The sequence below is a fragment of the Megalops cyprinoides genome, chromosome 13 (genome assembly GCF_013368585.1).
Source record: "Megalops cyprinoides isolate fMegCyp1 chromosome 13, fMegCyp1.pri, whole genome shotgun sequence".
Taxonomy (NCBI): domain Eukaryota; kingdom Metazoa; phylum Chordata; class Actinopteri; order Elopiformes; family Megalopidae; genus Megalops; species Megalops cyprinoides.
In genome coordinates this window covers 3,666,666-3,679,416 of record NC_050595.1, presented here as the reverse complement: position 1 = coordinate 3,679,416, position 12,751 = coordinate 3,666,666, and the positions used below count along the sequence as shown (strand labels likewise).

General features: G+C 46.7%; 1 protein-coding gene across 1 annotated transcript; it reads right to left on the bottom strand.

The window, feature by feature from the left end:
• Nucleotides 1-1,382: 1,382 nt before the first annotated feature.
• On the bottom strand, nt 1,383-10,161 carry si:dkey-181f22.4 (receptor-interacting serine/threonine-protein kinase 2). Its single transcript, XM_036544581.1, has 12 exons — nt 10,060-10,161; nt 9,743-9,933; nt 8,589-8,745; nt 7,766-7,915; nt 6,910-7,052; nt 5,406-5,455; nt 4,324-4,485; nt 3,666-3,751; nt 3,123-3,191; nt 2,464-2,677; nt 2,086-2,277; nt 1,383-1,740 (listed from the first exon to the last, which is right to left on the bottom strand). The coding sequence occupies exons 2-12, from the start codon at nt 9,898-9,900 to the stop codon at nt 1,436-1,438; spliced, it is 1,686 nt and encodes a 561-aa protein (XP_036400474.1). The 5' UTR covers nt 9,901-9,933; nt 10,060-10,161; the 3' UTR covers nt 1,383-1,435.
• Nucleotides 10,162-12,751: the final 2,590 nt, after the last annotated feature.

The following is a 12,751-nucleotide window of genomic DNA, read 5'->3' as shown; positions in this document are numbered from 1 at the left end:
AAGTGAAGGTTACAGGTTCAAGTCCCGGGCAGTTCAGATGTGTTATCGTTAAAGATTTTATCATCAGTGAAAGTACTGCTATGCAAAAGGGAAGTATGTGAATACGTAAGCTACGCAATATGTCCTAAGCCATTAAGTCTGTTAAACAATGCAGCAGCAATAATAGGTTGCTCCTCCGGATTTTAATACCGGTCTTATGGGGTAAAGTGTGTGTTAGAGGGACCTTAAGACCTATGTGTATGATCCACTGAGTCAGTCTCCGAGCCTGACCTGGTCTGATGTGTATCTCACTACGGTTCCATGAGGGTTTGTTCTATAGGCTCCTGTCCTTGTAGCTGAGAAGAACAGAACATACATGCTGAAGCATGCCTGTAGTAAAAAGTTCTGTGTGGGTGCGACGCTTTGTAATAAAGCAATCAGGGTTACGCAGGGACGTGTGACAGTGGTTTACAGACAGGAACAGCCTGAGAGACTAGATAGTGTTTATTAAGTATGTTATACTTATTACAGTCCACACACACCATTTTTCCAGATGCTATACCACAAATGCATAGTAATTTGCATGGATAATTTTACACAAGTTCTTGATTCAAGATACCAGCTTAAAAAAGCGACTTGGTGAGACGTCCATGCTGATTCACAACAGTCGTGAGCAATCTGTACTGCTTTGCAACTACTATTTCTCTGGCACCTTCCATTTCCCAAGAACAGATCACAATGGACTGGATCCTTTATGACATCACACAACGGAAGCAGAGGCAGTGAATGTTGAGTTCTCACAGGACCACATAATGCAAGCAACCACGTAGCAGAGAAACAGGCATTTACCTAATCAACCTTAAGGCAATATCCACCTGGACTGCATTTGGTAAGTCAAGCCAAATGCTTTCCCTGGTGCTTCTGAAAAATGATTTTTAACACAAACACAGTCAGTCACCCTGTGTATAACAGTATGACAACATCATATAGATATACCGTGATAACAATACAACCTCGGTGTGCATATTTTTGTCACATTGTAAACACAGACAAAAGTTAGTTGAGAACTTTGGAACTTTGGCATGGTTGTAACATTACTGATTTCCTTGTACTTAACATTTTTCAAATATACAGTATGATGAGTTTTATGAAAACTACTAAACTACTGATGAAGACATCTCACAAATAAATACAATATATGAATATGAATACTGGTCCCAATGACCAGTGAGCCACTAGCAACTTACATCACAACAGTTACACCACCAACAGGTCACCTTCTTCTCTGTGGGTCAGTTCACCACAACAATCAAATCAGATCTGGTGAGGCAATGCAGCCGTCAGTAAATTCCCCTCCGTGTCACGTGACAGAGGCTTTACCAATCAAGTCAGGGAGTCAAGTCCCTGAGGAGATCTCCTGGCGATAGGTCACCCTAACCCCCCACCCGGCTCCTCTTCAGTTATACAGGTGGCAGGGGCTGCGGGTGGTCACCACGGAGACCAAGCCCAGGCTGGAGGCCACCAGGGTGGCGGCGCCCTCGCCCAGGCAGAGGCAGGTGTCCAGCAGGGAGCGGGTTCGCGCGGCCAGCGTCAGGGCGGCGGTGATCAGCTCGTACGCCTCCCGGCTCAGGGCCTGCCGGGCCCGCAGCACGTCCAGCACGTAGTTGAGGCGCCCCTCCGTCATGCCCCTCACGATGACCTCGCGCCTCTCACGCAGGATCCTGCAGCAGCTCTGCCCATCCAGCAACCCCATTGGCAGGCCTGTGGAGAGGGAGGGGCTAAGGATCAGTGATGTCACAATAGAGCCAACATTCTCAGTGTGGGCATTCTGACCATCAGGTGGCATACGTTGGCGGGTGTGAACAGAGTCTGGCAAGCTCCTATCTAAATTAAAATGCTTAAATGTTCCTGCGTGCAAAATTGATCAGACTGTGATCACTCATCAAACCAGTGATCACAGTGCCACAGACAAACTATGAACAAAGTGGTTTCAGTTTACAGGCTGTCACTTTCTCCAGAGTGCTTGAAATGAAAGAAGGAGACAGCAGAGCGGAGAGAGGAGCAGTAATGGTGGAGGGAACACGGGCGAGTGTAGGGGGGTCTTACTCTGGCAACGAAGAGATGGCTGGCATGGGGGGCTCTTTTTAGGGGGGTCTAGGGTGCCACAGGGGGTGGAGCAGTACACAGGTGGAGGGGAGGGGCTGTGTTGCTGGTAGGCCCTCCCTGTGTTAATCCTTTGCTGGGGAGTCGGGAAGCTGTGACTCCGGCTCGGCTGGGAGAGGGGGGGACTCCCACACCCTGGGAAAACACACAGGAGTCGCATGAGGGACGAGGCCACGAGGGCGGAAATAAAGACATTGCTTTATGCATTGATTATTCATTTCATTTTCAAACCTTCTTTCATTTGGGTAGCAAGCATAGCTTATCCTGGCTGGTTACAGTCTACTCTCTCATTTCGTGTTTCTTGATATCAGTCGATCTCACCTCTGCAGCTAGTGGTCTGGGGTGTGGTCCTCCCCTGGGGGGGCGTGGTCCTCCCTTGGGAGGGTGTGGTCCTCCCCTGGGGGGGCGGGGAGGGGCTTTTCGGGGGAGTGTTGCTGGGACTGTGGGGTGGTGGGGATGGTGTGGATGCCTGGACCCGATCCATGGGCACTGTCTTTGTGCCGGTGCTTTTTGTGTCCTTGCAGCCACCGTAGAGCTGATGAGGAGAGACAGGCCGAGACAGTGGTTCCCACCCAGGTGAATGGCAGAGGAAGGGTAGGGTTATGACTATTGTAGGGGAGTCACCTGCCCCCACCACACAAAGTGGACACTAATCAACCCCCTTAGTAACAACAGACAACTCGTCAGTTCAACAAGACATTTAACGTGTAATTCGCTGAAAAAGGCAGATCTATGATACAGAAGACACTAACCATTCTCTCACTTTTGCTGTTAGGGCGACGTTGCCTAACGAGCTAACCATACACAAGCGAGCTTGGCCAGTTGTGCTGAATTTAAACCCTTTCAAACCATTAGCTGAGCCATAACGCTTCATTCTGAGCTTCGCTAAGCCGCTTTAAATCACTGGTTTAGGCGTAAAGCCTCAGGCACCTGTCACAGGCACAGAGTAGCGAGGCTGCACTGCACACACCTCCCCTTACCTCCAGATTATTGATCTCCAGCTTCATTTCCTCAGCCTGTTGGGCTTTACATCCCTGCAGCGCCCTCTCCTGGACACAAGACAGAAGACATCACGCCTCCTGTTACATTACATTATTACATTATTATATCACATTATTGCCATTTAGCAGATGCTCTTATCCAGAGTGACTTACATCGGTTACAGTTTTGACAATATTATCCATTTATACAGCTGCATATTTACCGAGGCAGTTGTAGGTTAAGTACCTTGCCCAAGGGTACAGCAGCAGTGCCCCGGTGGGGAATCGAACCAAAAACCTTTTGGCTACAAGTCCTGCTCCTTAACCGCTATGCTACTCTTCAGTGTGCACGCATTCATTGTCTGATCTGTTTGCTGCGCAGTTACGGGCTGCTCCGTCTCTCCTCACTCCCCTTCAGAAACACTGACCTCTGGTCACAAGCAGAGTGCTTAAACGGATAAGCTCACGTGTTCGGCACTGACCAGAGATCAGTGCTGAGTGAGGGCTGTGGGGGGGGGGGGGGGGGGGGTGCCGGATGGGTACCTTGCTCTCTTTCAGCTGGAGGGCAGCCCGGGCGGCAGCCTCGGGGTGAAAGGTCGCCAGCGCCTTCCTCAGCTCCAGCATGCAGTCTGAGGATGGACAGAGGAAGAGGAGGGGTGAGGAAATCACAAGGCTTGGGTCAGTCCCTCACTGCACATGGCAAATACTACTGGCTCAGTGTGGGTGATCGGAAGGCTGGTGTCAAATTCACTTCCTGATTTTATTCACTTCTTATTGGCTGAACCTGGAGATAAAACACCTCTTATTTATTTACAGCCCAGCCTAGCTGTAAACCTGTTTAATGACTTACTGCATTAACAAATATCACATTGGTGAGGAGGAAAATACTCTGTTATAATATTTTTTAAGGCAACTTACTATAATGGTTTATATTCCAAACTGCTCTCGTGTTGCCTCATGATCACTCTTCTCTGATCAGGCAGTGAGGGAGCAGAGAGTTGCAACTTATTTATTATTTTGCAGTGGACTGATCTGGAGTCAGTTTTGCACAGAGCCAGGATTACCAATGTAAAGATGAATGGGTGACGTGTGTGTGTGTGTGTGTGTGTGTGTGTGTGTGTGTGTGTGTGTGTGTGTGTGTGTCACATAAAGAGGCCAGCAGAGGGCGCTGCAGCCCTGTCAAACGCACTGCGCTCCTTACCGACAGCAGTGGGGCGTTTCTGTGGATCACTGCTCCAGCAGCGGGCCACGAGCTGGGTGAGGGCGTGGCCGTGGGGCACCCCGGGAGGCGGGGCCTCGCCCTCCACGCCCGGCCGCACCCCGCTGTGCACAGACAGCAGCAGTTCCTGTGGCCGGCTGATATCTGTGTGACGGACAGGAGGACAGGAACACGTGTCATTTTCTGCTTTCGCCGTTTCCTGAACCTCTGCTGTTCCAGCCTGCCCACTGCCCCCACCACCCGCTTGCCCTCTGTCCCAAATTAAGTCTACCAGCCACTTCTCCTTTCCGCCCTCAGACAGTAGGAAAGGAACCTCACACACATGCCCTCTGTTTCCCCTCCTCTTTCCATTGGCCAGAGCCAAGAAGTCAAAAAAACACGAAATCCCCCCCCCCCCCCCCCCCCGTGTCACAGCCCTAACAGTAGCTAACGTGGTGTCTGTGTTCCGTGGACAGCCGGGGGTGCGATAAAAAGGCGAGTTTTCTTAAAAGGCAGAGCGTTGCAAAACGCTGATGCACAGAGCCCCTCGCGTCTGAACGCGGTGACCTTTGGGTTGCTTTGGAAAGAGGGCTACCACTGAGTCAGGGAGAGGAAGGCTGACACACGTCTCACTCGCACACTCATGCTCTCTCTGCCACTGCGCATTGCTGTGCATCGTCACCGTTCAACAGAGTGACTCCTCCCCGACCTCCGGTGGAAATGCCACATCATGCAAGTAACACACTGATTCAGCAGATCTCAGCCTTGGACGTGGAAGGGCGGCCTCTAGCTCAGTGACTACTGGGAAGTTTTGCACAACTCACTTTTCTCTTTTTCTTTTTCTTTTTAATATGACCTTCTCAGAACATTTCTAAACCCGCTCTGCAACCCCTGCACTAATGGCACTACAAGTTTTACTGTACCCATATACACACACACACACACACACACACACACACACACACTCACACACACACTCACACACACACACACACACTCACACACACTCACTCACTCACTCACACAGACATGCACACTCTGTTCTACATTTTGAAGAGGGTGCATAAAATATTCCAGTGTCCTACTTTCATATGGAGCTCTTCTCTTCAAGGTCTCCCAAAGCAGTATCCCGAAGCTAGAGAAGACACAGGGATAAAGGTTTAGCTGACATCCGTCTGAACACCCCTAACAGTCTGTAGTATCGCAGTTGCCTTCTCTCTGAGCATATTATATTGTATTGTAGCTTGTTTCTGTCAGAACACTGTCATATTCTGACAAATTACAGTTTATAGTATGGCAGTTTCTGTCACAGCGCTCTACCAAAACAGTGCTATAAAATGGATAGGAATTTTACTGTACTTCTGTAGCCAAACAGCTCTCAGTAAAATCAGCTCTGAATTCTAAATGAATTAAGGGACCAAGCATAGCTGGAATATGGGCAACTATTATTTATTAGCCTTGTTTTTTATTAAGATTTCAACAGTTTTTCTACATATTCTAGCTCGATGCGAAAACCACATGATGAAAACATTATAATCACGCTGTGACTGTAATCTAACAACATTTACAGAAATAGTTGGCCTACATGATTGCTTTGTGGGCCCTGAATAACAACAACCTAGCGTGAATGATGTGTGATTTTTTAAATTACAAATAGTAATATCCCTGTGCTTTTGTTGCGATCTTTTGCTGTACAATTATGTGTAATTATACATGGGGAAGCTTTAATTCAGGGTATGTGTTAGCATTGTTTGAAACAGTATAGCCCCACCTCTGTGTACGTTGTGTTGCGCTTACGTGCTGATCTAGATACACTGTTGCGATCTCGGCACCACGCTTAAGACACTGACGCTTGCTAATTTGTGGTTAGCGGTGTCCTGTTTGTGCAGTTTCCCTTCATTAGATGCACTTTGTAAGTCACTGTGGATGAGAGTGCTTGCTAGGTGTTGATCATGTAAATGTAAAAATATGAACGATCGGCTTTTAATCACTACCTGTGCTATGTTTGCTTAGCTAAAGCTGCCTGGTGGATGAGCCTCTAAACAGTACTACCTTGAAAGGACTACTGTATAGCAATGTCAGTAATGCCAGTAACAACTGCTACTGATACTACTTGCTACTTATTTTACATATAGTATCACAATGTGTTACGGATACTGTGATCTAGTGACTGTCTAATGTATGGTAGTGAATCTACTTGGCTTCCCTTCGTTTCTCGGCTGTCTGGTTTCAGGTTAGCACAAGTGAACTTGTGGTAGTGCTTGAACAGTGTTATAGCGCGCTCAGACTCACTGGTCTGGAAGTGTCTGGTCCGACACTGTTGCTCATATAACTTGAATGGATACACTTCTGTTTTATTGTGCTGAAAGTAGCTTTGGATAAGAGTGTCTGCGAAATGAATGTAATATAATGTACTGCTTCCAGCACCTGCTCTAAACTGCATAGATTTAGTTCCCTAATGTTTCAACCACAGCTTCTACCTTTTTCATCCCACATGTGAACCACCCGTTCCTCCTTTAAACAGGGAAATCAGGTATCCAGCTTGCAGTCTTTCTGTAGGCGTTACTGGGCCGCCTCCCACACACTCACCTGTACATGTCTGCCTCCGTTGAGGGCGTTTCCCCTCGGAGCTGCTCAGGTGACAGGTACGCCAGGTCCCTGATGCAGGGGCCAGTCCCCTCGTAGCAAGTCGAGGCTGTGCTCCGCCCACTCCATGGGCCAAGGTCACACACCTGGAGAGCACAGGGACAGGGGGACGGCCCATGAGACCCGCACCTGGGTGCTAAGCTGAGCCACATGAGCAGAAGCCTGAACCAGGACCCTGAACGTGGCCCCGTCTTTCAGATGACAGGCTAAACTGAGGTATTGGATCACTGTGATCATTATAGATCCAATGGCACTTATCACAAAGAATGACGTGTGTCTTGGTCTAATTCCCTAGCAGACCCTGTCTGTCTGGCAAGCTAATAACCCCTCTGTTTAATTTGATAAGTAATTCCCTCCTGCTCCATCTCAACTGATGTGTGGTGAGAATTCTGGTGAGAAATGACGACCCAGCTTCACCCATGTGGGTGCTGTGTATTAGTGGAGGTTGAGGTGAATAACCTCACTCACAGAGATTTTTGAAAGGTCCTATGTAAATACAATCCATTACTATTATTGTAAACACAATAATAATGGCAGTCTCCTGTTGGTTAGAAAAACTAAAGGAGGTGGGAAAATAGATAAACTGCTGTCAACCCATAAGGCCTATTTGAAGAATTTGCCCCTGAGGCTGAAGAAAACCGCATTCAGTTTAACACATTGTGGCTCAGGCCCAAGTTGAATGAAGAAAACTGCATCAACTGACAGCGTGTGACCTCATCACAGTGAGTGCCTTTGGATCCTTCGAGCTGCTCAGCCAAGTGAGGAAGGAAAGGTTTCAGGTAGACTTGGGTGCCGGTACCTTGGCCCGGTACTGATGATCCAGCAGCACGTTGGTGGATTTCAGGGCCTGGTGGGAGACTGGGATGGAGTGTAGGTGGGACAACCCTTCAGCCACATCCAATAGGATCCTGAGCCGGAGGGGCATAGGGAATTCAGGGTACACCTGCATCTGAGATGAAACAGTATGACAACATTCATTTCTGTCACTCATTACACATACAGGTTCTGGGTCATTTCTGAGACCCATTTTGTGTTGAGGACAGAGTCAGTTTTTGGAACCAAGTTCAGTAGTGAATATGAGTGGAAAGAACTAGAATTTAAGATTTAAGCATTGAGTACAACTTTCAGATTGTGAATAGAGTATGTACTGAATTAAACTCTGAATTCCAACTCCCCCCAAACCTCAACACTGACGGAATTGTTTGGGAAATAGGGGTATCTACATTTAGAGTTAAATATATAAAAAGAGTTGCTATGAATTGTTAAAGGCCAAAGTACAGTGCATTCAGTAAGCTTGAACAGATTAAACTGCACAGCTAAGACCTTGGTCATAAACACCGTGCCTCGGGATATGTATGTTCCTCTCAAGCAAGAAGATTCTTTGTATTTTTTCTTGTGGTATTTTTGTGTCAATGAGCAGGTTGCTATTTTATTCATGAGCCCAAATACCATCTCCTTTGTCCATGAAAAGAGGGGATTTCCACACCAGTTCAGTGGTTAAATTAACAACTCACGATGCCTTTGTACTGTTCTTAATGTCATGTTGATAACAAATAATGAGAGAAAGTGAAATAAATTCACTTCTCTGTATCTGGAGGCCACTGATGTAGTTTCTGGCGTACCTCATAGAGCAGAGAGTGAAGGGAACCCCCAGGCATCCACTCAGACACTGTCCCCACCAGCCACCGCGCCCGGTACAAGCCCAGAGGGGCCAGAACCCGCTCCGAACAAGCCCGTCTGACCAGCTCCAGGTCTCCCAGGGCTCTCTCGCTCCACTGGCTGCCAAAACCAACAGAGACAGACAGGAGAGTCACCTGACCCATCTGCAGCTCAGAAATCCCCTGCGGCGGCTGGTCACCATGGGAACGGCAGGGAGCGGAGGGCCGCATTCCAAAGCCGAGTGAAACGGAATCGGTGGAATTGCGGCTCTGAAATACCACAGGCCTGTCTGAGGTGAGCCAGCTGCCCGTGGCTCGGCTGTTTTCTCACAGTGAGAAGGGAAAGCGGTGACAGGACGGCTCATCTCTTTTACCCACGCTCTACATCATTCTCTTTCCTGATGCACTGCTTCCAGTCAGCCACAGTGAGAACCTTATCTGGGACCAATGATGAAACTGTGTCATCATCTGAATATATGTAGGTGTTAATGAATTTCAAGTGGGAGGCTGTGTCTTTTTAGTCATATAGTATTATCTGATATTACCAGTATTACAAATAAATTTGACAAGACTTGTCCACCCTTTAGTCTTGTTTTAATGTCACGTGTTTAAGGTATTATCCAGACCATCACATCTCCACATGTGGGAGGAGTTCTGAAACACACCCTTCAATCATACACAGCAGTAAGGTATAAAAATAATACTTAACTCAAGTATTACGATTTGTAATTTAGAGATGTGATCTGAAACACGGATGGTCTCCAAGCTTATGGAAATGCTTTGGAGATGATATGATGTGCAAAACAATATCACAGAGAGCTTCCCATAGTCAATCAAACACTCTGGAGGGGCAGTCTAAAGCTTTCCCACTCTCAAAAATGTTTTCATTAAATGACTTTAGCTTAGATAAAGATATGGTATTAAATAAATGCAATTAAGCATTCTTAATGTTCTAGCATATTTAGAGCAGGAAAACCACGTAGGCCTATTTCTAGATTTGTTTCTGGTCTTTACATGTTAAAAACTGCAACTCCGTATCTTTGCACAGAAAATGACTCCTAATAACCATGAGTGGCTATCTGAAATACAGAAACTGCTCCCGGTCAGCGCACCCTCACCTTTCCGAAGCCGAACGCAGCGGCAGAAGCTTGAGTGTGACGAAGCGACCGGTCCTGCGGTGGCAGCCGCGCAGGCAGGCGCCGGCGCTGGTGCGGGTGAGGACCACGTCCCGCACGTCCTGCTCCGGGATCGTCAGCAGCGGGCCAGGCTGTGCCATCGTCGCGTCTGCGGGACAGCACGACACAGGCGTCTGAAGGCAGAAAAACAAAATCCTTACGTAGACTCGCTACCACGGCAAAATGCAACCAAATTCAGTTTTGGTAAGATATAGCTAGTTGTACGCTGTTATCATTTCTAGTGTTTTCTTTTTTTTCACCTTCACCTTTAAGCTTCCAGAAAACTCCTTGTCAACAAAACATCAGCACGCAGAAGAACCAGTCTCGGGACACGACTAAAAGCTCTCCGAGAAAGTGAAAGGAAGTCTGAGAATGAAGTCATCCGATCCTCACTGCTACAACGGAGCGCAGGCAGGAAAACAGCGCTCAGAACAGCCAATAAATTGAAGGAGTGGAAAGTCCCAGCTGTCTTGAGTTCTGACTGACCGCACTGCAGCACTTAGCCACCACGATAGATCGAAATATTTACATCTGTACACAGCAATCAAAGGAGGCAACAGCGGTAATTCAAAACGAATTTTAAATTCAATTAAGAGTTTCAGTTGTTCAACAAAATAACCTTGCACAGTATCAAAAAGAAAAATCATTTTCTCTGCGTAACCGAATCGCCTACTCTGTATACAAACCAGCGTGCAGCATAAAACTGAGTATATATAAGTAATACTTTTTTTAAATGTAATATTAGTTATTACAGATGAACTTACTTGCTCGACAACTGGCTGTCGCTGCGACTTGGCGTTATGAAGCGCTCTGAGATCTGCCCCGCTTTGACTCTTCCGCATGCTGTAACTTGGTGTGTTTACCTCGGCCCACTGTGGCCGCGTAGTTTTCAGAAATCCCCGAATCAAACCCCCTGCCTGAGCGTCCTCTGGTCTTAAGCAATTCTATCGTCAGAGTGCTTTACCAACACTTTTTAGGGAAAGTAGAGAATTCACCAAACAGCAGACATCTTTTTCCAGATTATTTTATTTATAGAGTATTAAATATTCTGCAGAGTGTCTCATATTAAAAATGTACTGCTATATACGTTACAATACTGTGTATAATACATATGTTACAACAATATTTTTAATACAGAATGTGGGAGTCAAGTATTCAGAGTGTAAGAATGTAACTTATTGTGTGGGTTACAAATCAGTCAACATTAAGTAGAGAGAAAATAAATAGTGAGTAAAGGCTGCTATTTCACATTTTGTCTGCAGCTAAATGTCCCTTGTTATATCTTCTCTTGGGCACTTTTTCCTCCTCATACTGAGAACCTTAATTCACTTTCCTTTGGAGGGTTCAGAAAGCTGGCAAATAATGCCACAGCACGTTGTACAAATGTCACAAGAACATGGCACTGTGGTATCAGGTGAAAGAGATGCTGTAACGGGTTCCTCAGAGGATGTAGAGCAACATTCCTCAGGAAATTAAAATTCATTCCATTCGTTTGCCCCGGTGAGGCGTTTTACTCTTAATTAGATTCTGTAAGAGTGTCGAGTGAGTGAGCGGCAACAGGAAACTATAAAACACAAACTCTCACCTCTGATGTTCTTTACCTGTTTGCGTTTACTTAGGCCTGTATCTCAGACCCCGGCTAAACGCGTCGCCATGGCGATTTTCCTTTGATGCTGTGGCACTGTGATAGCATTGTTTCAAACTTCACATAAATGTGTCTCTTTTTTTTGTGTGTCTGGCTATGAACCAGGTCACACCTACCTGAGAGCTGGCATCCTTCCCTGTTACCATTCTTACCTCTTATCTCCTACCGCAGAGTTTTCGGTTTCGCACCCTGGAGAAATGTCCATTGTCTGATTTCCCCACAATACGTTTTATCAGTCATGCTGGTATTTTGCCGTTTTGCCATTGGCCTGGCTCCAGCGGTATGTTATCCAAGTGTTTATGAGGTATGTTTTATTATGCAATGTTATATCAGTATTTGCCACTGCCTGCAGTACCTATGACTGGAAGGAAAGTTCCTACTGATAGGATGTTGATCTAGTTAACTGCCACCTAAGGCAGAATTGTGCTGTTAGTATTGTATTTTAAAGGGTTCACTTATCTCACATTATGCCGTTAAGGAAGAATTCTTTCCTGTACACCTTGTGTGACGGGGACCATGTTAAATTACATTACATTAATGTAATTTAGCAGACACTCTTATCCAGAGCGACTTCCGTGGGTTACAATTTTTTACATGTTATCCATTTTTACAGCTGGATATGTACTGAGGCAATTCTGGTTAAGTACCTTGTCCCAAGGGTGCAGCAGCAGTGCCCTGGTGGGGAGTCGAACCAGCAACCTTCAGGTTACGACCTCTGCTCCTTACCAGTATGCTGCCCTGCTGCCCAGTCTATTACACAAAGCAACGTGGCCCTCCATTCGCTCAGAGCTCTGAGAGAGGTCAGCCCTCCAGGGTATCGTAAAAGGAAGCAAGATCATTGTTTGCCTTATGCGAAATGACAACATGAGGCAGAAGGGGTTCCAGTTAGTGAGCCCAAGGCCTGTTGGTTTAAAGGGTAGTGATGTCATCGCTGAGTTCCCCTTCACTATCTCATACCTGTTCAGTGGGGGCTTACCGTTTGAATGACACCTGCATCCGTTGCATTACATTACTGTCATTTAGGAGATGCTGTTATCCGGAGGGACTTACAGTTTTATCCCTTCATACAGCTGGACATACTGAGGCATTTGTACAATAAGTACCTCGTCCAAGGGAACAACAGCAGTGCCCCCAGCAGGGAATCGAACCAGCAACCTTTTGGTCATGAACCCCGCTCCTGACCACTATGCATGCAGTACGTCAGAGTAACCCCATTACTCATACCCTTGTGCTGTGTTTACCTCTATCCCCCAAACACCAAGATCTTACACCAGAACTACCCCGCTGAACGGTCCGTGTTCATTGTA

Bases quoted from the DNA above. Each gene is read 5' to 3' on its own strand.
- si:dkey-181f22.4 (XM_036544581.1), bottom strand. From the start codon at position 9,900: ATGGCACAGCCTGGCCCGCTGCTGACGATCCCGGAGCAGGACGTGCGG. The intron at 3,752-4,323 runs GTAAGGAGCGCA...GTCCATCCTCAG, and splicing joins GAAACGCCCCACTGCTGTCG to ACTGCATGCTGGAGCTGAGG. The intron at 3,192-3,665 runs GTACCCATCCGG...TCTTGTGTCCAG, and splicing joins TCCAGCTGAAAGAGAGCAAG to GAGAGGGCGCTGCAGGGATG.